This window comes from Perissodus microlepis, chromosome 17, assembly GCF_051167445.1.
Source record: "Perissodus microlepis isolate ML-2025 ecotype Zambia chromosome 17, ASM5116744v1, whole genome shotgun sequence".
Classification (NCBI taxonomy): domain Eukaryota; kingdom Metazoa; phylum Chordata; class Actinopteri; order Cichliformes; family Cichlidae; genus Perissodus; species Perissodus microlepis.
In genome coordinates this window covers 10,626,302-10,651,420 of record NC_140477.1, presented here as the reverse complement: position 1 = coordinate 10,651,420, position 25,119 = coordinate 10,626,302, and the positions used below count along the sequence as shown (strand labels likewise).

Here is a 25,119-nt window from a genome sequence, read left to right as displayed (position 1 = left end):
TTGTAGTTTTATCCAAAACATCATTGTTTTTAATATTTAAGTATCATTTGGAAACACGTACATGCCTGTTTTTACAGTTAAAAACTGATATATTGGAAAAAAAATATTTCAAGATGTTCAGGATATCCTAATTGCTCGAGCAGTGGCTCGGCTCCACCAGATTGTCACCCCCACATGTTGGCTGTCAGGACTTGCACCCCAAAATGTCTGGCAAGACCTACAGTCCATTTCAAGAACAGTGAATGTTTTTTGGGGGAGGGGGGCATCAGTCTTGTGATTCATTTCCGTTAACTGACTAAGTTACCCCAGAGTTATGCGAAGCTGAAATATACCTAATATCTTATTTATAGAATACAAACAAGACTTAATCTAGGGAAAGAATAAAGAAAATGGTCATGGCTAAAAATACCACTTCTACAAGGCCACAATACCTATCCATCTATCTATACATAAATACATGCATGCACATAAACACACTTCAGCAAATAAAATTAAAATAAACTTTAAAAAACACATTCCAAAAAAATCTTTGTGAAGCAGAGCCATCCAACACATTTGTACTGTGTGCATTTTTCTTGGATTAACAATATAATTTCATTAATTTTTTGACGGGCCTTATCTTAAAAATCTCAGAAGAACGACATGCAAAGTAAAACAAACATTCAGAAGAGCAATTTATTAAACCCTTTTAGGAACGTCTACAAAGGTACATGCAAGAGAGTGAGAACTGCATCGGTAACGAAATATCACAGAAAATCAAGAATTTCAAACCGGGTAGCACGGATGAGAAAAAACAAAACATCACTACTCCAAAAAGATTCTGCTCTCTTCGAGGACAGCTATTGTATCCATCTGGTGTTTAAGCAAAACAATACACACATAAGTACTTCCTCAGTCTTTTTTTTTTTTTTTTTGCTAATCTGAGGTTAATGTTTACTGCTCTTGCAAAGAACTCAAAATACGGTAAAGGTAAACATTATCTTTCCAGTGTAGAGCCATGTGGCCCTTTCTCATGATCTTCTATATTCCACAAAAATCCAGACCATCACGTTGTCATCAAGGACTACCAAAGCAGACTTTGTGGTCATGTGGATGGCGGTACACATCCCAAATCTTGTGTAGCCGAACTGAAATGTTTTTTAAAAAGCCACAGCATTCATTCATTCACATTTTTTACTGTTTACTGAGAACACATTCATTTGTCTAATGACACAATGAACCTTATTTGTCCTTGACAAACATTGAACAGAAACAAGACCTCAATTGATGGCTTACATTTAATAACACTTGACACTCCTGTCATTTGTAATATGGATTCTGTACCACAAACAAGAGTGGAGGTCAGTTCATCACTTCAGTGTTGCAATTCTTTTTTTGTTTGCAAAGAGTCTACTGAGATGGCGAAGAGGAAACCTGCCACTGTCGGAATATAGCAAACACCCTTTTAGATTTGTCACGGGGGCCCTGGAAGAAAAAACAAACAAACAAAGCAAAAATCTGTAAATCTGTATAAATCTATCATATACATGTCTGATGACTCTTTTTTATGAAATATAAATATTTGAACTTTTTGTCTTGCCTGTGCTGGACTGCCTTCGTCTATACTGGAGTTCTTCTTCATGGGCATGAGGAGGCCCAGAGCAGCTTTCCAGCCCTGCTGATAAAGTCCTGAACCTTTTTCTGAAAAAGGGATAGCCCCAGGATCCACATTCTCCTTTCCTACGGAGATCCAGGGACACCATTCCCTGTGCTGAGCTAAGGGGTCAAATACATTCTTGGGCAAGGGCCCATCCTGAAATAAGAGATAGTAAGTCAACATTTGTATTATACACCTCTGCCTTAAAAAAGGGAATGTTTGTCTTTCATGTTTTTAATTTAACAAAATTTCTAACTGTAATGTAAACCAAACAAAATACTCAAATTACTCTTGAAACACTGGCTGAATAACCAGGCAGGACTGTACGGATTCCCTCAGATAAAGTCTGATGCCATCATTTAAAAAAAAACAAAACAAAAACAAACAAAAAAACCTCAGTAATGTTAGTTCTTACTAGACCACCAGCTGATGAGAGGCACAGGCGCTTTGGAGGCAGGCTAGTAGTGCCGTCAGTCCCTGAGCCATCTCCCTGTCCTCTACTGCGAGTTGTGGGCCTCTTGCCCCTCGTCAAAGGGCTTGGCAGTTCTTCGCTGGGGCTAGGTGAGTCTCTGCTCCGGGCACGCAAGGCCACTGGGGAGGAGGTACCCTCTCCCTGTAACATACACCAAGACAGCATAGAAGCAGCTTAGTATATTCTGAAGTTTAAATTCACTTGTTCTAATTGAATTGATTAATAAGCGTGCATCATAGCTTGTGCACAGCGTGGTTTAGTGTTTTTCCAGCAAGCGGCACAGCTCGGGAAATCCGCCTGGTCCTCCTCCTTACCTGGTCAGAGCGGGTGGAGTCCTGGCTCCGCAGCTTCATGCGACAAGGAGTTGTAGCAGGGCTCGGTGAGGTGGAAGTCGAATGCTCTCCCTGACCATCATTTGGGGTTGCTGAAGCAGGACTGGTTGCCCGAACAGGGGTGCCCAGTGTATTTGTTGAATTGTCTGCTTCACCTCCCATTCCCTCCATCTGATGGAAATTCCACAAGCCCACCTTGCGCATACAGTAGGAGCAGGTGAGGATCGGCAGGCTCATGGCGTGCAGAGCAGGACTAAGATGGAGAAAAACACTTTTTTGTCCCATGTTTCTAAATTTTCACGCAACTTTTAATGTCAGCATATGACAACACTGATTTCTATGAAAGGAGTTTCGAGTTACATCTCACCTTGCTGCCCAACCGCAGAGAGAAACAATACATGCTGCCATCTGGATAGCCAAAGGCTCAGAGCAAGGAGTCTCTCCCTTTCTTTTTTGTTCTTCCTCAATCACCTGCAGCATACTGCTGATAACGTCCTCTGTCAAAGACTGCAAGGAAAGAGTGGCCAATAAGTATAGGTGAATGAGTGACTCGGACAACTGTTTCTATAATCTCAATAATGCATTCTTTTAAGTGTATTCTCCAATGTAAATAATATGTATAATGCTTCAAACAGCACTGGAGTCAGTATCCTAAAAAGGCTGAAGCCCTTCTGCAGCTTCACCATAGACTTCAGCTGCTCCGGTTTCATTGCTGGCAGCTGCTGTGCAAGGAGACAGGCGCTCTGGAAGCGCTCCAAAAAGGCAGCAAGAAGTGTCGACGGTTCACAGGCTGGAACAAGCCAGAAGCGCTCTGAAATAAAAGCAACATTTACCATGATCATTACATGGACAAAAAAAGAAAATCAAAGTTTATTCAAGGCAAATTACTTTTGCTGATATATACGTTTTATGCAAAATGCTTGCTCCCACCTGGACATGGAAAGTCAGGCCAAGGACAAAACTTTTCATGCTGTGTCTGAAGCTGCCTTGATATCTCTGCAATGCGGCTTTCATCTGTTTAAAAGATGAGATGTGCTTCAATTTAAAAAAAATTTTTGGCAGCCCGACAATATCAACCTAACCTTGCCAAAAAAAATTAAAAAACCTGTTTGTCCTCTAGTGTTGTTATTGTGCAGTTGCTTTAAGTTTCACTCACATTTTTCAAAGTCTAAAGTTGGCTGCAAGGATGCACATAGGAAAGCCTGGCAGCTGCAGCACTTGAGCATATCACAGCCAACACTGATCCAGCCATATCTGGCACACATCAAAGGGGAAAGTATGCGTGGTTTGCCTGCCCATTTCAAACAGTGCGGCGCTAAGGAAAACTTCAACTTACATACAGCAAGGACATGTAATAATAACAACATAACAACATAAAAACAAGAACTAAGATGGCTCATACTGATTCAAAATGAGGGAAAAAAAGGATATTGAATAGGATTCCACTCTTGAGAAAAAGGCTTCTTTGTTCGTTGCTTCGCAAGGTGCTTGAGAGTTGCTTTTCACTTCCAGCACATTCAAATCCCCTTGTACACTGAAATCATCAAAAAGGGGAAAACACATCTTCAGTATGCAGTTTTATTTACATGATTGATAAAACAAATATAACTGGTTAAAGCTATGCGTACTTCGCGTTATATGTTTCCTATTTTCATTTTATAATCGCACACTACTGAATAGAATCGATTAGTTTAACCTAATGATGGAAGCAAAACAGCAAACTTGCAAAGTAGGGAGTTACTACCAAACTTAAGGTCCCCACCCCCTCTTATCTCTAACTGTACACAGTGGCGACAATCCAGATGCTACCATAACAAACTTGCCCGATGAATACAACAATGAAAGCACAACGGCGTGCCAGTTCATACTGCTGTTCCTAGCTTACATGCATCCAAACCTGCGGAATCTCGTCCGTCTTCTCGTTATGCTGACTGAATGAAGCTAAAAGTACAGCTACCAAGCTAAGTGGCTAGGCAAACTAGCTAGCGTCAACTTGTTCTCCGTCTTTTTAAATTGAACCATGAGCGCTCTCTGATTAAAAAAAAATCGCACCTGTTGGAACCCACGCTTGTTGACGACACCCCCTCATTGAGAATTTCACGAACTTTTTCCGGGGAAACAATAGCAGACTTGTTGTGATTAGAATTGCCGAGACGATCCCCACGACTGCCGCCGAGAGTCGCCATGATCGGCTCTGCGGTCCCACGGAAAATACACCCTGAAACCGACAGTTCCGCTTCGTGATGCTGCAAGACCACAGCGCTGCAACAACATCACTTCTTCACCGTGAACATAGCTTAAATTTCAGAAGCGTAATTCCGTAAGGCTAAGTTCGTAGATTGACTGTTATTAATGTTTAAATGTAAAGAATTATTTATTTGGTATTTAATTAAAAAAAAAAGTGATTTAAAATGTACTTTTTTGTGTGTTTTTAAATGTAGGTCCAACATTTTATTTTTACTTTTTAAATTTGTTTCCGTGTATTTTATTATGGATCTTTTGTTAAATATTGTTATCCAGATGCAATAAACTGCAATAAATATGCATACAAAAATTCCCCCTTCTGAATTTATTGTTTTGGGCAATATTACACTATAAGATTAGTAATCCATTAATATCTTCTGCTGTAGTTTGAAGTGGAGGCTTCTTAAGACGCCATATGATGCTGTGTAGTTTGTTGTAGAATAAAGAGCTACATAAAATAATTTCAAATAAATAATAGCTCTAACACAAATGTAATGAAAACATGAATATTTTCAACTATAAGGTATGCTATATAGACAAAAACAAAGTCACTTTGAAGAAATTCTTATTTGGTGGAGTTTTGTTTTGCAACATATCCCACTAGATACTGTTATTAGCTCAATTTTTAGAATATTGCATCACCAGATAGTAGGAAAATGTGTCTCTGTTCAAGCCAGCACAGTTCTACTTTATGATCTGGAGGCATTTGAGTAAGAATGATGCGTTCTGAGGGCCCAGCATTGTCCCATTATATTTTCATCAAGGACTTTTGGATAAAAGCAGAAACATTTTTGTCCCATCTTGCTTATCTGACCATATTTTTAACATTAGGGAAGAAAATAAAGATTAAAGATATTAGTGATTGAAATTATTGACTGAAAGTATTAAATTAAATTTTACATACATGCCATCGCCTACATCACCTGCTCACTGATTTTCAACCAACTCTCCTCCTAATCTAGTTTCCACATCTCTCACTCTGTCTTTACGGTCTGGGTCATCAACTTTCTAAACTCTGTTTTTACTACAGCTCTGCACATCACCTTTGTTCTTGAAAATCATTACCACTCGACTTATTCTCCATTCCTTAGGCATGTTCTCCAAGACTGTATTAAACAATCTGGTCAAAAGCCCTCTGTCTTAAACATCTCCAGGTATGTCTTTAATAGCTGCCCCCAATTCTTACTACTCATCCTCTGCACTTCCTGATTCATCCATCCATCCATCCATTCGCTTCCGCTTATCCTTTTCAGGGTCGCGGGGGGCGCTGGAGCCTATCCCAGCTGTCATAGGGCGAAAGGCGGGGTATACCCTGGACAGGTCGCCAGTCTGTCGCACTTCCTGATTCACTAACTGTATTTTCTCCAACTGAAAGCACATGAATAGAAAACAAAGTAAGACCTAAAACTGAACCTTGTGGGGCACCACAGGTGATGTGATCTCTAGATAATGAATAGCTACCCATGGTGACAGTTTTTTTAATGGTTTTTTTTCTCCCCCCCAAACATAAGAATGCCACTTCATGTTCTAAATGATAATCTGTCTCCACTCTCAGTTGTTAAAAGAAGCCATCCACACTCCAAGTAAAACTGTTGTGTTGTGGATACATACCGGCAACCGCCGCCCCGCCCACCTCTAATGACGCAACGTCCTAATAACGAGTCCAGTGATTGGCCAAGTCCAATCCACAGCGGGGGGAGGTTACGTTTGTGGATATCTTCCAAACTGACTGAAACGTAAAATGATTCTACGGCTCTTATGAGATGTTGTTTTTATTTGACGTGCCATTCTCCGTGACTGGATTGTAAAGGGGGAGACGATGTCGGACGCCGAATGTGCTCACAGTCCAGACCAGCTGAATAAATTCCAGAAACTGACAGGCAGGCCGCCGCACGGTGTGACGTTAGCAGGTCGGTCAAAAACATTAGCAAGATATGCTAACGACGTTACGCTTTACCTGGACGTTATCATGTTTGTACAGTCAAATTGAGTCTGTGTCATTTACATCAGCTGCTTGTTACTTTGAGACAGGAATTTTAAACTTTGCCTTTACTCGTGATATTTTAAAGCATTACATTCAGGCTAGCAACATCCCGCAATTCTGTTTGATTATCTTTTGATGTGTTGGGTGCGATCCTATCTAAGCTAACTGGAGAAAATAGCACATAATACTTTTGCATAGAGCTTTATCGGCTGCAGTGTGCTACAGTAAATATTCTAATATCGGCTGGAGTGGATTTCATGGATTTAAGGTTTTATTTATAACAATTTGAAGGTTTAAGCTTTGTGTGTATCTGTGGTTTATGCTGAGGGTTGATAAAATATTTTATGGTTTAAGCGGATCACAGAGCCATGTCCACTCACAAGTTTCAAGCTCTCATTAGGTATGTTCTCAGTCATGGAGAGATTTGTTACATCTCTATTTTCCAGCAACGTATAGAGAGGATAACTTCAGTATAATCTCTACTGGCCAAAAAAATAAAACCCAAACACATCTGAGATGATCTATTGTGTGTATAAAATTTTCAAAGAATAGACTGCTCTTTGGTTGCTAGTTATTTCCTCTTATGCCTGTGGTAGATCCTAAGTTGAGATCCTGTATACTTTTGTGTTTTACAGATACAAGCTGGTCAGGAAAGGGAAATTCTGCAGTGCAAAGACCAAAACTGGTCACTCTAACGGATGCTGACATAGATCTACAGAGAAATATTATCTTGATGATTGATAAAATACTTATATTGTAGTTTTATTGCTCATATGAAGTTTTACAAGACAGTAGGAGCAAATAGGTGCCATAGTGTGCCTGAGTATTGATGAAACTACAATGGGTAGAAGATGGACTACAAAACGCACATCCTCCTTCACCACAACATGTTCTGACCCTTTTGTTTTATGGAGGTCTTATAAAAGAGAACAGTCTGTGGAAAAACTCATTGTAGGCTTAAAAAGAAGAAAAATCTAGGGCCAGGTGTACTAACGTCTACAGCAGCACAAAGCCTTCTTTTGACATTAAAAAGCTGCTGGATTTACGAAAGTGACTAAGTGTCAGTATGTGAACAGGAGGGGTTTTTTTGAGGCTGGTATTATGCCAAATGTATTTGTATTTTCACTTTCAGGAGGAGAATATTTAAATGAGTCACACCAGTGTAAATTACAAAGTCTTCGGAACACAAGTTGTTTTTGGAAAAAAAATTGTGTGCGTGTTTAGAGGCAAACCCCATTTGTTGAATCTGTAGCCAATAAAAGGTTTGGTGAGTTAAATTAATGCTTAAATGTTGCAATGTGCTATTAAAACTAAAAAGCAAAGTGCGCATTCAGGCACATGGGATAGTAACATAGCAACTGAGATGGCTCATCATCTGACTGTAAATAATGTTTTGTGGTCTTTTGCGCATCGTACAGGTCAGCTGTTCCACACAGATTTCAGGTTTATAGGGTGGGACAGTTTTTAATAATGCAATTCTCCTCTGGATCAATCTTGCGCTGCACCTGAGTCCTAATCATTAGAACCCTTTGCACAGTGCTGAGAAATAACTCTTCTGATAGAAGAGTTATTTCTCTATCAGAAGAGTTATTTCTTATATAAAAAGCATATTCATTTTCATTCAGCCTCGTCTCATTTATCATGATTGCCTTGCTGTTTTCAGAGAAAAAAAAATTATATGAAACCTGAGCTTAAACTGGATTCTTTTAGTTAGCAGGCATGCAGCGCTTTGCCTTCCTCTGGATTTTTAAGCCACTAATTTGCATTCTTTCTACAAAAAGTATTTTTTTCTTTTTACTGAGGTGAACTGGCTGCATCTTTATATATAAATTACAGCACATTGTTAGTAAATTACCTTGTAACTGCGGCTTCACAGTAATTTGCCTCAATTAGTATATCTATCCAATAGCATATAAGAAATTAAATGTAAGAAAATAGGATTTTTTTTTTTTAATCTTCTGTGTAACTCCTTTCCTCCTCTCTGTTAAGGATTTCTGCAACTGCATTAAAATTTTCTCCATCCATCATGTATCCCAGCTGACCTGTTGTAAAGATTATTTATGGTAATCCTAAAGACTGCAATACAGCAAAGGAAATTAGTAATGAATGCTGATTTTACTGAACCTTAAGCACATTCTTATCAGTTAACATAGATCATAATCTTGAGCTTATATAGCGTTCTTGGTCTAACGCCTTTACGTTTCTTCCCAAGTTTCAGTAAATGTCATACAACGACTCTTGTCATGCAGAATTTTTCATAGTTATGAATATGAAAGTTGACATGTTATGTATATAACCGGTGGAGCATTAGTCAGGTTGGATCTATAACTAGTCTTAAGTTCTAAAAAACTTTGACTTTTTAGATGCATATGCAGGTTATACTCTAACGCTTTAATTGATTTAATTGCTGGGTGATATGACCACGGCATATCACTGTTATTACATGTACTTGTATTACTTTTGGATAATGTTTTTTATATAGCTTTACAATGTCACATTTTAATTTTTTCTGTCAGTTTAAAAAAAATGTTTGTTTTATCTGGTAAAGCAGTGTCAAAGTTCAAATCATGCATAAAATTAAGAGCAGCATTTAGCTCAAGTAGTAGCTTTTTGCTATGATGGATGGTACTCCTCATCGTCATTTTTAGGCTTTGATTGTTTTTTTGTTTTTTGTTTTTCTGTTTCCAGGGCATCGCACACCACCTGCCCGCAGTGGGCACCGCTGCGTCGCTGACAACACTAACCTGTATGTGTTTGGTGGGTACAACCCTGACTACGATGAGTCAGGAGGCTCAGAAAATGAAGACTATCCACTTTTCAGGGAGCTATGGAGGTATCATTTTGCAACAGGCTGCTGGCAGCAGATCCGAACAGAGGGCTACATGCCCACAGAGCTGGCATCAATGTCAGGTGAAGCATTGTGTATTTAGTACTTCTGAACATTTTACTAGTGTTTACACATTGTTGGTATTTCATACCCACCCACCCCCCCCCCCCAAAAAAAACAAAAAAAAAACAAAACAAAACAAAAAAAACATGTATGAAAATCAAGTTTGGTGTTGCTGTTTTTCTGCAGCTGTTTTGCACGGTAACAACCTCCTGGTGTTTGGGGGCACCGGAATCCCCTTTGGTGAAAATAATGGCAACGATGTTCACGTTTGTAACGTGAAGTACAAACGATGGTCGCTGCTCAACTGTCGAGGGAAGAAGCCCAACAGAATCTATGGACAGGTAGCCACAGAAATCAGTCGTCCACCTTTCTGACGACCACATTCAAATTAGAAAAATTTGTATGTTAAATTTTTGTTTCAGTGTTTTATCTGCCATTTCATACTTTCTGCCGCCAGGCAATGGTTATTATAAACGGCTTCCTGTACGTGTTTGGAGGGACGACAGGTTATATCTACAGCACAGACCTACACAGGCTGGACCTGACCACAAGAGAGTGGATCCACCTTAAGCCCAACAACCCTCCCGATGACCTGCCTGAGGAGCGGTATGATGATACTTGAGGAGTTTAACATTAGGGGTGGGGGGAATATTTTGTGTGGCAATATTGTATGAATACAGGAAAACCAAATATCAATATTTTATAAAATACAATAAATTTCTCTGTTTCTGATAATACAGCAGTGAACTGCTGTATTATCAGAAACAGATTGGATATAATTGCCACTTAGTCGGCAATTGAATGGGGTCAGATTCCGTCGTATGTCAACATTTATGGCAGGTTATAGTGACATTGTTGGTATGCTTGAAAATCATTTTGCAAGCAAAAAATAATTATTAATAATAATAATTAATTCAACTTTGAGGACGTAATTATATATGTTACTGCAGTACTCTGTACATTGCAGAATCTTAAAAATTACAATAATATTGTATCGCGAGTGAAGTTTTCTGATAACAACATATCTCTTTCCATCTCTACTAGTATTAAAATGTTACAATTCCTTGTCATGGTGTGTTTCACAGATATAGGCATGAAATAGCACATGATGGACAGAGGATCTATATTCTGGGAGGAGGAACTTCCTGGACATCATATCCTTTAGATAAGGTACTGTACCACTGAAAGATTTTATATACCCTCAAGTAACTTGTCACCAAAACTGAGTTCCAGCTAAGGAAAATCCATGTCCCTGGTGTATTCATAGTCTTAGTCTAAAGTCTAGTCTTTTTTTGAACTCCCTAGGATTTGTTTAGTGTGCCAATGGTAATAAGAGAAGAAACAAAACTCTGGTTTTACAAAAAAAAAAGAGAAAATCTGTACACTACTACTAAAAAAGCATATAAAAATGCTAGCATTAGTCATTGTTTATATATCTGTACTTCTACGCAAAAGCTGATCAGATGAGTTGGAAATATTTTGAATTTATCAGTAGAAGTGTCTTCCATCTTGATAACTGTCCAAGTCTGTCATTTTCACACATGTCACTTTTTTAAAATGTTTTTTTTAAATTTTTTTTATTTGTTTAAGATACATGCTTATAATCTGGAAACCAATTCCTGGGAGGAGATTACAACTAAACCTCATGAAAAGATAGGTTTGTATACTTCACATCATGATTAACTGTAAGCCTGTGCTATCCTTAACAGTAGTGCACTTTACTAAAATATCTGTGCTTTTGACAGGCTATCCTGCTCCTCGAAGGTGCCATAGCTGTGTGCAGATACGCAACGGTGAGGCCTGCTATACCAAAGAACATGTTTCTGTATAGCCAGTATCACTTATTAAGCACTGTAATTTCATACTACATCCTCTCATTCTAATGTTTTTATCTGCTTTTTCTATTGTAGATGTATTTATCTGTGGAGGCTACAATGGGGAATTGATATTAGCTGATCTGTGGAAAATCAACCTTCAGACTTTCCAGTGGAGCAAACTACCAGCAGTGATGCCCGAGCCAGCCTACTTTCACTGTGCTGCTGTTACCCCAGTTAGTACAATACCATTTCTTTGGATCAGTCTAAATTTCAAAGTAGCAAAATTACCTTAGTACTCACCAAACTCTGAATATAAATGTATACACAGAAGGTGAAATTGCATGTTAGATAAGCTGTCGTGGGTTCCTAGCATATACTATATAAAAAGATGGACAAAGCCATGGTGACGTCAACTTCTGGTTTGCAGATTCTCTCTGTAAAGCCTCTAGCTGAGGCATCTGTTTGTAAATCCAAATATAACAAACTGTGAGGACAGTGCTCACAACAATCTGTCCATCACAGAGGAGTGATGCCCTAAAGCACAGCATGGTTTATCAAACCGTTTCACAAAATATATATAATTTACAAAGTGAATATCATTCTGGTATAAATAAATAATGAAACTGGTTATTTCATTATGTAAATATTTATACTATGAGGAAAATATTTACCGAAATGTTGTAAATCCAATGAAAAGCAGGGTCATTTTCTTCTTTAAAAAAAGAGGGGAAAAAATGAGTCTTATACAGTCATCCCTATCCTGACTGTTAGTAAATATGGGGTTTTAGGCTTCACATTTCAGAACTCGAGGCTCCTTGACAATTTTGACATTGATGCACATTATTGATCAATTGTGGAGCTGTAGTAACTACAGAGGGAAGGAGTTCACGAGTGATGCCATGAAGCTATGAGAACGAGTTGTGGAGGCTAGGTTAAGAAGAGACGTAACGATCAGTGAGCTGCAGAATGGCTTCACACCAATAAAGAGCTCTACAGATGCAATGTTTGCTTTGAGAGTGTTGATGGAGAAGTATTAAGGAGGAGGAGTTGCACTTTATGGATCTAGATAAAACATTAAGTTATGGTGCCAAGAGAGGATCAGTGTTACTGCATGAACCCAGGAGTGGCAGAAATATGAGAGGGTGCTACAAGACATGTGGTGAGGTGTGATAGATAGTTTCAATGTGTGGATGAGACCAGTGATTGGCTCTAAGCCCCTGATGATGGCTGTTTTTTGTCTATATTTGTGGACATCTAATTTTGTTTTTGATGTTCTATGTCATTATATGGAGCCATCCTCTTAAAATAAAAATAAAAAAACTGTTGGTGATCCAGAAGGTGCAAGGAGAACATAATGAAAAGATTTTGTTTGTTACCAGTTGGATAATCAATGATGACATCGAGGAAGTTTAGAAGCCTGAACCTTGTTAAGCTGTATACACTGTAAAATGTACCTTTTCCCCCTCTCTTTTGTTTTGTACCCAGACTGGCTGCATGTACATCCATGGTGGTGTGGTGAACATCCATGAGAACAAGAGAACTGGCTCTCTGTTCAAGATCTGGCTGACTGTGCCCAGCCTGTTGGAGCTATGCTGGGAGAAGCTCCTCAAGGCCTTTCCCCACCTTTCTTCACTCCCCACCATGCAGCTGCTCAACCTGGGTCTCACACAGGAACTCACTGAACGTTTGAAATAGACTTAGTCGAGCAAGAACACATAAAATGGAAGGGACAGCGAGGAGAGCGGCTCAGTACAAAATTGAATTCACAGGAAGTCCTAGGGTGACCCAAGCCCCGCCCTGCCCTCCCGCCTGACGTAGCCTCGCCTTAAAACCAAAAACAATGGGATGCCTTTTTGTTTTGTTTTTCTTCCTTTTTTTTGTAGTTAAAGTGATGAAGAACAGAGTATATGTGGAATGTTTTATGGATTTTACTCAAGACCCTGTCCCCCCACTGGTCCCTGCACATGTGTCAAACTAATACACAGTCATGGTTTTCATCAAACAGCTGGAAATGGTTTATTTTGCCCCGGCATGAAGTCAAACACTGTTTTCTCCCATTGTTTGTTTGTTTGTTTGTTTTTTGTCCAAATCGGCATTATCTGGTAATTTTAAAAGTTCAGTGTGAATGACGAATGCATGTATATTAAAATGAAATCACTTTTTATGGGGAGGGTGGGGTAGCTTCGTGAACTGATGTTGCAGTTTGCACATTTTTGTCTTACATATTTGTGGACATTTGGTTTTTGGTTTGTTTTTTTCATCTTTAAAAAAAATTCTCCATGCAGAGGCGACGATAGTATTGATATTAGTCTGAAACAGTGGCAGATGGTGGTTTGTTAAAGAACCATGGCGGTGTTTTTTGCACATTTTAGCCAATTTAATACAATTCCCTAATATATAATTTTCATTTCTACTGACCTGTTGTAGAGTTTTAGATTATTGTGAATGTTTTTGTGACTTCCTCGCGGGCCTTTTTATTTCACTTTACTCTCTAAGGTTCATTGATCAGCCAATTACAATAACCTTTCTCTGAGCTTTTAATGTCAAAGTGGATCATTGCATAACTTTGACTGTAAGTAATCTTAAATTTCCAGTTTCTCCAAATTATTTTTATATCTTAAAAAACAAAAACACATGCCATCTGCCTGGGATATAAAAGCATTCAAATCCTAAAAAATGAAATTAGTGCATGCCTTGAAAAGAGTCTTATGTTATTTGTGGTGAATTGCCTAAAACATGCAGAAACACTGTGCTGTTCATTGGCATGTAAGGAAGTTTTAAATGCTGGTTTTGCCTGTGTCTGGACCTCTGTAGTTCCTGTATTGTTCATTATACATCATATTGCAGCCTAGTCTGGAGATGAAATTGAAGCGAGGTGGGTATGTTCAAGAGAATTTATTATTTTCTTTCCCTTTTCATTGTGTTTGCTTGCAGGTTTCATTTGTAAACCAAACCATGCTACACATCACTGTGAATTTGGTGCTTTTAAAAAAAAAAAAATAAATAAAAAAAAAAAAAAAAAAAAAAATATATATATATATATATATATATATATATATATATATATATATATATATATATATTTGAATAAAGACTTGATTCTGTTTAAAATTTTACTCCCTCTTTGTTTAAGACACATGATGCACAGGGAGTTGCTTCAGTAGCAGGCTTACACGAACATCTGTTTATACTGCAGTGCCTTTTTCCCAAACTGATATTGAGGTTTGACAAATAGAGGCAGATATTTGCATGTTTAGACAAAATTCTTAGACTTACAAGTAAATTAAAAGTCCCATAATTGCATATTGTGACATGTTGCTGGCCAAGATTGTAATTTTATATCCTGTAATCTTAAAAACCAAGTGTTTAAATAAAATATGTTCATGTTTACAGATGCCAAATAATATTCACCTTCAAAATGTGATTATGACAAGATCCCATCATATGTATTTTTTAATATACATATGATGGGATGTTGCCAGATGGTTTGGTCACATATGCATGAGTCTGCCTGCATTATTTTTACCTTGTTCCTTTTTCTTCTGCTTTTCCCGCTTGCTGTTCCAAATTACTGGTGCATGATGTCATTACCTGCTTCCCCCCCTTTTTTTTTTTTTTTTTTTTTAATATTAACATGAAATCGTTACTTTGGGACACAGTTTTACAGGTGACCCCGAAAATGTTGTACACTGGGCTTGTATGAGTGTCGTGTTAAGAGGTCTCTAAATAAAGGTGTTCTGTAAAGAGCTCTCTGTCCCCCCCAGTTTTCTTTCCTGTACTAATGCTTAGCATGACGCACACTAGAATTATCCAGTGTAAGACTCTTGCATGGATCGTTGCTGCCACTTTTATTCTTTTATTCAAAGTGCTTTTATTCAAAGTGCACAATAGATCAAAGTCATACAAGCCTGTATTTGTTGTGTTTGTGAAGCTGAATTTGCCCAAATGCTAGTGAATAACATAATCTCAAAGGCAAAATATCAAAATGAAAAAGCTGAGAGATTAATAGTCAAAATGCAAAAATACAGAAAGTTTTTTTTTTTAATGAATATGTTTATTATATCAAATATCAACAAGATATTACAACGATTAACAAGAAAAATACCACAAATTGACATTTCTGTTCAACAGCAAAAACTTTTTTTAAATTACAGACAGAATTGGAAGACACTATTTTATGTGTATACATATATATAAATATAAAAAAACCAAATATTCACTTTAATCTTCAACATGACATTTCTGATCCCACATTTTGTGCTTCTGACCCCAAACCACCAAAGATTAAGAAACCTTTTAATGTGTTTCATTTTCAAAATTACTATTTGGCACATTAACACGAGTGTGGAGAAGGAGCAAAGAAGTAAAGGGCCAAAAGGATGAGGTAGACCACCACTAGAGCCGTGCCTGCAGACAAGACAACGAGTGGATATAAGCCAGATATTTGACATAGGAAAAACTTTGACAAATGCACATATAGAAAGTCTTTGATAACATCTGATTCGTGCAAAATTAATACTTACATTTCTGGTATTATATTCTGATACTGCTTACCTTGAAAGTAGTCACATTTCCCATCCATGAAGATGTAATTGACCACAATTACACTAAAGATGCTAGCCCAAAGATGAATATCGCTGAACACAAGCATAAAGCCAACATCCTGGGAGGAAAGAGGAAAAAAATAATATATATAGCTTGAAATGTCATAACTGGAATTATCACAAACAAAATAATAATCAATTTAACTTACATAGAATGCATTGAAGAGGATGAGCAGTGGAATCTGGATCATGCAGACCTGCACAGCAATGCAACTTCCCACTTCAAGGCTGCAAAGAGGGGACAAGGTAGGTTTAATATTTTGTGCATTTCCAGTACTCCAGATTAAAATTGAGCCCATCCAGGTGGGTTATAACACACGTGATAATATAACGGGATGATGTTATCAAACCTGAGACTGATATTGTTTTGCAGTGCAAAAAGAATCCCATTGACAATCTCAGGAAGCTCTGGCACCATGGCCAACACCGTGACCCCAATGAAGTACTGCAGCATAAGCAGATAAGCAGTTAACTTCAGTATTATAATATTTGGTCAGCTTTAATACAAGGTTTCCACTTCATTCTACATGCTACAGGTGTCTTGTTCAATAAAGTTTTTTCAATAGAGTTTTTCCATTTTCCTTTACATTTTCCTTATTAAAAAAAAGCATAATAATGTATTGGAATACCTGGGAGATGGAGGAATGGGTCAGAAAGGGCTTAATGTTTTCAGTGCAGAGGTCAGCACAGCAAGCCATCAGCACCGTGGCAACAATCAGCACTCCAAGAGCCCTCCACCGGGACCAGTGGACAACATGGTGACCTGCTTGTAACATCCATACCATGAGCTCATTGACAGGTTTAACAATAAGTACTTATGACCTTAAACCGTTAGTGCCCTTTATTTCATTAACTTTAAAAAAAAAAAAAAAAAAAAAAAAAAAAACAACAATAAAGAAAACCCCAAATCATTATCATTGTAAATATTAGATTGTAATATGCTCTCTAGAGGAAAGGCTCTTTCAACCAAATAACATTTCCAGATCTACCCACAGATCATTCCACACAATCGGTGCATAGGGACATCCAAATATGCATTTTATGAGGTATGATCTGCATTCTTGTTCCCCTCTAAAAGCCAGCTTGCTTATCACCTTTAGCTCGTGCTACATTTTAAATTAGCATCCAGACTTTGCTAAAACAAACAAAAATACAAACTTCTAATTTGCTAATTCTGATTACTGGTCTGACATGAGAGTCAAATAAAGAATAATGAGTTAATGTTTAATGTCTTGAGGTGCCAAGATCCTGTTGGGCACACACAATGACAGTTATATTTCATGATTTTTTATTTTAACGCATAAACGTTCAAAGAAAGGCTTTTTTTTTTTTTTTTAAATTGCAGCTGTCATGACAGATTTATTTTCTGATGTATTAATTATATATTTGAATCATATCACATTAGTAATATCACTTTCTCACTGTCACTTAGTAGTATGCACGTGCACTACAAATGGGCCTTGTGCTCTACACACACACACACTTGACACAGTGAGGCCATTGTTAGTTCATGGGAGATGTTAAACAGATAGTGAGACTCCTTCTCCTTATCAGGGATGTAAATCCTTAGGTGACGGCCAAGCAGAAAACAAGATCATAATTCTCTCTGTGAGGGAGAATGTTTTTAGGATGGGGCTGAAGGTATGGTGAGATGGGCCAACATGTAAGAGTTCTTTGTCTGCAATGTGTTTATTAAATCCTTCTCCAAAATGGTCACCAGTCTTGCTGGTTAGAGAACTGGTTGCAGTTTTATTTAAAATTTCCTCAAACGTCACAGGTTTTTACATTATTGCAACACTGCACATGCTTGGTAATAAGGAAGGCAATGAGCAATAAGCATTTTCCAATCATTTCACTTTCCTATTCCCCAAAAGATTAAAGAACTGCATTCACAACACACCTGTTGCAACATGGCCCATGGGCAATAATACTGGCATTAATACATGGTTTGGTGACAAGTAGATGGCCGGTGGTGATTTCACCAGTGGGGTTGGAGGTGCTGGTACCCTCTTGTGTGTACTGACCGTGTGCATGGCCCCTGTGACCATCGCTGATATGGATATCATAGATGTGGGAATGGGTCTTCAGTGTGAAGATGAGGCCAATTAGGTATGCAGCAGGCAGAAGGACAGAAATTGTGTACATAAGAGGCCTGCAAAAAAAGAAAAAAAATTATCACTCAAAACAACATCAAGCTGATCGTGTTGGAGAAGTGCTGTGCAATCAAGCATCAAGACTTACTCAATATGGGACAGAATTAAATGGGGCTCACTTTGACTCTGTTGTGAACACAAACAAGATAAGAATGAAAAATCAACAATAAAATAAGATGCAACACGTCGCCCTGGAAAAGCCTAAAAGTTGAGTCTTTCCTTTGGACATTTTTAAGTGTACTTACTGAGCTGATCTATAACAAAATACCCTATAACTCTATACAAAAAGAAGAAGCAGCCACCCACCGTGTCATAGTGACAGTTTTTACAGACGAAGGACACAGTGGCATTGCCGGGAACGTCGCTGCAACTTTCACACATCAGATTACCAAAGGTCTTTGAAAACAGGGTAGGTGCAAACACACCTAGGGACAATATTGCAGCATGGAAGGGGTTTGGACTCAGGTTTTGGAAGAATTTTGTTTCTCAGTTTGTTTTATGCACATCTGCCATCCTTACCTCCAATGGATATGAAGAGCAAAGCTGAGCTCACTCCAGCTGAACGGCTGTTAAATCGTTGCTCCTGGTGTTTAATACCCCCAATGATCATACATATACCCTGTGCAGTTAGAATTTTGCAATGAGTACAGCCATCCGCTTAAGACATCTAATTGCGAATATAACCAATGGGCACAATTCATCTGCTCTTACTGGTATGAACAGTATACATCCAAGAAGGGTGCCAGTTAACGCAGCTTTGACAACCTCTTCATAACATTTGGTGGCAGCACGATGCCCCTGAAGCAATGCCGTGATGTAGAATGTCAACTCTGTGATGGAGCCAAAAGTTGCGTTCACCACCGCTCCCACTGCGAAGTTACACTGTGCAGAAATGCTGCAGGACGTATACACAGATACAAAGCAAAATAACCAAAAAGAACTGAAACGTTATATGTAGTTAAGAGTTTCTAAAAACGTTCAGTTGGATTAACTTGCTACATACTAACACATTAATTCATAAATTCAGAGGCAGCTAACCAGCGAGCCCCAGCTAGTGCCATCTGGTGTTTTACCCATGCAAGCAGGCAAATTTGCTATTGTTGTAGTTGTCAGTGTCACTCAGTTGTCTATCAGAGTGTTTCTTGTCCTGTGGACAGACCTCAATTGCGATAATCTTGGACTGCTGTGCAGCCTCTGAGTTTAAAAATCCTCCACCTGCTGCAGGTTCTGGTTGCGAGCAGGACTATCATGAACAGCTGCAGTCCGAGACTTGCTTCACTGCCTACTTGTTGGTAGGGAAAACAGATGAAAGGAGCTGGGGCTAGATAGTTACCAAAGGCTAAAAACAATTAAATAAAAAGGAGTGAAGTTTGAATTTCACCCACTATAATTTTTCATCACTTCAAAAATAAAATGAAAGAATTTTACCTGGCTATTCCCATGCCAATATAATAAGACAGGGGAATAATGGAAATCATGGCTGTAGCAAACTTTGTCTCGGCTCTGAAGTAATTGTTTTCTTTGTCAGCGTAACCAATGATCAAAGTGATAAATACCAACGGAAGCAGGTCTGCAGTGGGCATAGGCTTAAGGACAACAGACAGACAGTGGACAGACCAGCAGTAAAAATACTAGTGGCTATAGTAGGACATCTTTTTGCACGTCTGCCCTGGCCTGAAAATTTATACAGTTACAGAAATCTGACAGCAGAAGGGTTATTATCATTATAGCTAAGCTATGAAGACGAAAGGCCTATATCATATCTTTCTGAGTAAATACAATTACAACATAGTTTAAAAAAATTATTTTTCCTTCACAAGACTTTTAGTAAAGTTGACCTCTGGCCTTGACCTTGTGGTCACGGTCACCAAAACGTTTCCTACATTTTTAGCCGATACATCTGTGGTATCAATTCTACAATCCTTGGGTTATCGTGTTCACAAAGTTGAGTGTCACCAGACCGCTTGGCGATCATCCCCCAGGCCTTTCAGGCTGAGGATTAAAAACTGTGACTGAGCCCCTTACTTTATGTCTAACAACTTAAAAAGGATACTGAGGGCAAAAATGTTGATACCGTGGACTGTGTATTTGTAGTAATGCATATTGAAAGCTTGATAACAGCATAAGAGGACTCTGGTTCCACATGCCTGTGTCTGCAAGGGAGATCGTAGAAGTAAAAAAAAAAGAGTCAGTAAACATGCATTAAAAATGATTAGCTCCAACATTAACAAGCTATACACAGTTCAGTTTTGCTGAACTGTTTTGATCATACTTTCACTTCGAGGCCATGTGAAAACTGAAAACCTTTTTTTTTGTGATATGGTTCAATTGCTCTTTTAAAAAAAGGAACAAAGTGTCAGAGACAGCATTAAACACACGCTACCACATTTAAAGCTTATGGGAAGTACAAAGGATCATGACTAATAAGGCGGCTGTAAAAAGTAACAACACTGCGGTTGGTATTTTGAAAAGCATAACCATTGCGGTAAAGGAGGGGGAAATCCTTCACGCATCCTCTGCCTTGATATCTACAACATCAATCTGTGTTTCAGTAAATAACCTTGTCCTTTTCCAGTGTGTGGATATGAAGGTCCTCTGGTGCCATGAGAAGGACGCCGGTTAGTATACGAGCGTTGATTTTTGCTACTGGGATGGTGAAGACCAGCAACCAGGACAGCACACAGGCGAGGCAGTGCATGACAGCCAGGACAGGGTAACCAAGTAACAACCAAATGCAAGTGCTGACACGACACTGTGGAGACAGATTAGGACTCATGGTCAGAAGCTTACATACACTCGTCATGCACATGAAAGTCGTGGCAACTTTTTTAAAATTCTAATCATTTCTTTGAATTTTTTCCCTCAGGTTGAATTATGTGTAAACTTCTACATAAATATTTCAGAACTGTGCACAGCACCACATAACTGAGGTCAGTATGATTTTCTTACCCAGTGCTTTGAAGTATTCTTTGGTGGCAGTTCTGGGACAGGGATCTGGATAGGTGGGGGTGAAGACACTAGGGAAGCAGAGTCTTTGTTCATGACAAGGTCCTCACCGTCCGTATCATGAGGAATAACCTCACAGTTTGGAGGGTTCACAGAGAATCTATTAAGTACATTATCAACCTGAAAAAAATTAATAAATTCTTATTAGAGGATTTTAACTGAATGCTGTCATTAAAACCTATTTATCCTATTAAAAATCCTGATTTTTAAACTTAAAATAGCAACTCTAGCGTCTACACAGTATCAAATTTAGTACACAAATTACATTAAAAGGCTTCATTACCTTCTCAATACACTTCCCAAATGGCCAAATAAAGTACCATGCCAATGTGACACAAACTTTTCCTAAAAGAAGCAACTCATTAGCATTATTTTCCAGATTTACAGAAAACAAGAGTGCTGCAGTTTTTTTAAAGACTACATACCATAAGCAGCACCTGCCACTGTCAGAAACATGACAGCAGAAATGAGGATGTAGATTAACGCTATCCACCAACCAAATAAAAATACATAGCACACATTCCCAAAGGTTACCACTGAACCTGAGAAGAGACAGAAATCACAAATGCAGGTTAGTTCTTTAGTGTAAGAAACACGAATTTGCATGTACGAGCGTGCTGGAGTTAAACAGAGTTCTAATATGAAAAAAAGGCAAAAGGAACCCAGGCGTTCTTGAGCCTTAACAATGCTAAGGTCAGAGTGCAGCTCTTTCATGATCTCCGATTGGTCTTCAATGGGCTTCTCCGTTACACTGGCCTTCCATTTTCTGAAACCAAACTGAAGAAATAAAGGGGTATTATTGTTAAAAAGAAAAACATCTGCAGCTTTGAGTGCGTGTATTACACTCACAGGTTCATAATTTCATTTGAGAGGGTCAGTTTCATTTATTTACAACTTTACTTATGTAGTCAACAACTCAGGGGTGTGGACTCAAAAACAAAAAGCTTTAGCGTAATTCTGGAGATATTCCGAGTTTTTGTTTTACATGTAGCCATTTTTAACACAGCTTTACCACAGTTTAGAAATAATGTGAGGGACCAGTTTCGACGGGACTAGAAATGAGTATATCAGAGGGACAGCTCAGGTTGATTGGTTTGGTGACAACGTTAGAGGCAATCTGCACATGTGCCGGGAAGTGGACAAAGTATATTAAATAATGGAGCTGCCATGCAGGGAAAAAAAGAGGATGACCACATACAAAGCTCGTGAATTTGGTGAAAGACATGTAGAGGGTTGGTGTGACAGAGGTGGCTACAAGAAGCAAGAAGCAGAAGAAGAAAGAAAAGACAAAGAAGAAGTGTTAGCGTCACCATTTGTTTTGCTGTCTTACAAGTGAAACTGAAAAAAGTACATAAATGTTTACAGCTTTATCGTAATAAGCAACCACTAATGTCAGGCACATCATGCTAACACTGAACATATATTTGCTATTCTTGTGGGAACATTCCTACCAGCGTAAAAATTAGCCCACTAATCCTCAATCATAAAGTAAAAGCATCTCCTGTAAGGAAAAACTAGCAGACCGTAAATTGCTGTTAACATCTGTATTAAGTTGAGTACGTTTTTTTGTGCAACACAGTAACAGAAGAAATGCCAGGACAACAGAAGAGCTGTTTCAGGCGGTTTAGCAGCGTTTTCCATCCGAGTGAGTAAAACCCCCTTAAGCCTGCATGGATAACAGACTACAGGAGAAGAAAAAGCCCCAAAACACAACCCCATGTTTTTCTGCGTCACTTCTGATACCTCAAACGGATTGGCTGGCTATCACAGAACCACTAAAGTTTATGGTTACTAGAAATGAAAGAGTCGGTGTGATTACATTTCTAAATTCTTGCCCTAGACTCATATTAAACTTACTGTGAAAGCTGTGCATCCTTTTCACATGTGTATTTTAAAATGCTTCAAGTCCCTTTTCTTTCCTTTATGAATAAAAAGTGAGAAATTAGGTGCCGTAGTAAGTGTTTAGCACGTAACCACCGCCCTGATCGAGTGGTTTCTTACCTTGTAGTTGTTGGCCTCCCTGTGTGCCTCCACCTCATTGTCAACTCTGATTGTAGTCCTTGTGGTGCATTCATGCCATCCCTCTTCTCCATTGCGTGGTGGAGAAGACCAGGCTGAGGTGACATGCCCCCCTGTACAAATTAAAAAAAAAAAAACTTTACTACCCCGTTCTAATTTAAACCTCTCTATATTTTAACATTTCACATGTCCATATACACAAAATCTTATAATGCTTTAGCCATGTTGGGAAAGGTAGTCTTGATCATCCAGAACCAGCCAACTAGAGTTATTAAATCCAGTCAGGTATCTGCTACTTTATTCTAGTTTCAGCTAATGTCATATTCACCTCTATGGACACCAAAAAAACATTTTGGGGTGTAGTGGCAGAAGTGGTGTCCAGAAGCATCTGGGGAGGGTGTATCTGCAGGGCCTATCTCGAGATGATGGGCCCCAACACAGAGCCTATCAGTTAGGGAGGGTCGCCGTGGATATTGATGCTGTTCTTGATGGACACAGGTCTCTAAATATGGAAACATTATAAAGAGCGTGAAGTATGGTTTTCAGAAGAGAACAGCATATCAGTTCCATTCATAGTGTGTTAGCTGACCGACATGCTTCCATGAAAATGTGTGTGACAAACACAAACCTCCTGAGAGTCATACAGAGTCCATACAAAACCCATGCTCTCAACAGCAATCAGTCAAGACTGATTATCAGTGCATTGCAATGCAGCGCTAAGAATCCTGCTGGGCTTTCAAATTAAAAAAGGAATGCATACTGGTTATGGTTCATGAAAAGCAGTTGATTTAATGGTTGGCAGCCAGTGGAAGGCAAAGATTAAAATGAAAAGAAATTACTGCAAGAAGAAAACAGCAGCAAGTATGTGAATTTTTCATTAAATCAAAACAGAAAAAATAGGTTAAACGGAATTAAAGTGAGCAGTTGTTGCCTCTAGGAACGTTACCAAACACCATCCCAAGGAAGCACCATATGACCTACATACAAACAATACAACTGTGACCATCAGGCTATCCTCCACAACGCTATCTGTTTAAACATTAAGGTTTAACAACAGCAACAAGGTCGTTTTAAACAGAATTATAACCACAAAAATACAAACTGAAATTAGTTTTAACTTTTGTTTTTAACCGAAGGTGACTTTAAAGAGCACGTGGAACGCAATCTTGACAAAATACTCAAAACGTCATTTTTTAAAAGTCTACATGAAAGGATCTGTGCAGGTGTGGAGGAGCACGCGCTGAATAGTTTGGTCTCACCTGACGATGAATCAGCCTCGGATATTCTTGGTAAGTTTTCCACATCACCCGGTAAAAGTAAACAGTTTTTGTGGGACATTTTGGGTTGTGGTCTTTTTGGGGGTTTTTTGGTATGACACTTTATTCTCCGAACGTTGCTCCTATCCTGTAATCCTCTGGACCTGACTTCCCTCCCTCTTTATTCTGTGCAGTCCGAGCGGCTATTGGCATTAGCAGTCACCCATTAGGACGAGGTGAAGTGGGCGGTGGGGGAAGCGGACGGGAAACAGCAAGAGTATTATATTTTCTGATATATAAATACAGACAGAGCGCCTAACTTTATTTTATTTTTTCAACTTCACTTTTCTTAATATTATTTTTTATACGGATATTATTGTGTTGTTTTTTCTCTCCAAATCTCATAAAACCAAAACTGTACTTATGTTAGTACCCCCCATTGGATCTATATAATATATTATATATGGTCAGATAATAATAATATATAATATAAGTTATATATTTAATTACTTTTGTATCACTTACCTCACTTTATAATTTTATGTATAAAATTTAAGTTATTTCTTATGGCATTTTTGTAAGGTTACTTTGATTCCTACTAGTGTTTACGTTGATTGTTATGTCCATTTTATTCATAGCCTGCGGTACATTTCAAGAACAGAAGCTGACCCAAAAGGCACATTTCCATTCCAGCTCTTCAAAAAAA

The 25,119-nt window shown here is 38.5% G+C and overlaps 3 protein-coding genes across 3 annotated transcripts; 1 reads left to right on the top strand and 2 right to left on the bottom strand.

Moving 5' to 3' along the window:
* Nucleotides 1–661: 661 nt before the first annotated feature.
* zc3hc1 (zinc finger, C3HC-type containing 1) lies at nucleotides 662–4,665 on the bottom strand. The gene is made up of 10 exons (XM_084909761.1): nucleotides 4,493–4,665; nucleotides 3,872–3,974; nucleotides 3,597–3,747; nucleotides 3,371–3,454; nucleotides 3,124–3,251; nucleotides 2,808–2,947; nucleotides 2,423–2,693; nucleotides 2,052–2,249; nucleotides 1,580–1,792; nucleotides 662–1,464 (listed from the first exon to the last, which is right to left on the bottom strand). The coding sequence occupies exons 1-10, from the start codon at nucleotides 4,624–4,626 to the stop codon at nucleotides 1,390–1,392; spliced, it is 1,497 nt and encodes a 498-aa protein (XP_084765887.1). The 5' UTR covers nucleotides 4,627–4,665; the 3' UTR covers nucleotides 662–1,389.
* Nucleotides 4,666–6,346: 1,681 nt separating this feature from the next.
* Nucleotides 6,347–14,383, top strand: klhdc10 (kelch domain containing 10). The gene is made up of 9 exons (XM_084910759.1): nucleotides 6,347–6,594; nucleotides 9,357–9,578; nucleotides 9,745–9,899; nucleotides 10,016–10,164; nucleotides 10,644–10,728; nucleotides 11,149–11,215; nucleotides 11,304–11,351; nucleotides 11,469–11,608; nucleotides 12,861–14,383. Exons 1-9 carry the CDS (start codon nucleotides 6,504–6,506, stop codon nucleotides 13,068–13,070), a joined length of 1,167 nt encoding a protein of 388 aa, XP_084766885.1. The 5' UTR covers nucleotides 6,347–6,503; the 3' UTR covers nucleotides 13,071–14,383.
* Nucleotides 14,384–15,465: 1,082 nt separating this feature from the next.
* On the bottom strand, nucleotides 15,466–24,644 carry cax1 (cation/H+ exchanger protein 1). The gene is made up of 20 exons (XM_084911123.1): nucleotides 24,417–24,644; nucleotides 23,486–23,659; nucleotides 23,140–23,270; nucleotides 21,801–21,915; nucleotides 21,564–21,680; nucleotides 21,422–21,483; nucleotides 21,082–21,258; nucleotides 20,693–20,884; nucleotides 20,186–20,285; nucleotides 19,561–19,702; nucleotides 18,844–19,027; nucleotides 18,652–18,751; nucleotides 18,439–18,557; nucleotides 18,221–18,258; nucleotides 18,004–18,131; nucleotides 16,609–16,742; nucleotides 16,330–16,424; nucleotides 16,129–16,207; nucleotides 15,930–16,038; nucleotides 15,466–15,782 (listed from the first exon to the last, which is right to left on the bottom strand). The coding sequence occupies exons 1-20, from the start codon at nucleotides 24,493–24,495 to the stop codon at nucleotides 15,709–15,711; spliced, it is 2,349 nt and encodes a 782-aa protein (XP_084767249.1). The 5' UTR covers nucleotides 24,496–24,644; the 3' UTR covers nucleotides 15,466–15,708.
* Nucleotides 24,645–25,119: the final 475 nt, after the last annotated feature.

Bases quoted from the DNA above. Each gene is read 5' to 3' on its own strand.
- zc3hc1 (XM_084909761.1), bottom strand. From the start codon at position 4,626: ATGGCGACTCTCGGCGGCAGTCGTGGGGATCGTCTCGGCAATTCTAAT. The intron at 3,252-3,370 runs GTGGGAGCAAGC...CTTTTATTTCAG, and splicing joins GCCTGACTTTCCATGTCCAG to AGCGCTTCTGGCTTGTTCCA. The intron at 1,465-1,579 runs GCAAGACAAAAA...TTTTTCTTCCAG, and splicing joins ACGAAGGCAGTCCAGCACAG to GGCCCCCGTGACAAATCTAA.
- klhdc10 (XM_084910759.1), top strand. From the start codon at position 6,504: ATGTCGGACGCCGAATGTGCTCACAGTCCAGACCAGCTGAATAAATTC. The intron at 9,579-9,744 runs GTGAAGCATTGT...GTTTTTCTGCAG, and splicing joins AGAGCTGGCATCAATGTCAG to CTGTTTTGCACGGTAACAAC. The intron at 10,729-11,148 runs GTACTGTACCAC...TATTTGTTTAAG, and splicing joins CATCATATCCTTTAGATAAG to ATACATGCTTATAATCTGGA.
- cax1 (XM_084911123.1), bottom strand. From the start codon at position 24,495: ATGTCCCACAAAAACTGTTTACTTTTACCGGGTGATGTGGAAAACTTA. The intron at 20,885-21,081 runs GTAAGAAAATCA...CTGTCTCCACAG, and splicing joins AGAATACTTCAAAGCACTGG to TGTCGTGTCAGCACTTGCAT. The intron at 16,425-16,608 runs GTATTCCAATAC...CTTATGCTGCAG, and splicing joins CCCATTCCTCCATCTCCCAG to TACTTCATTGGGGTCACGGT.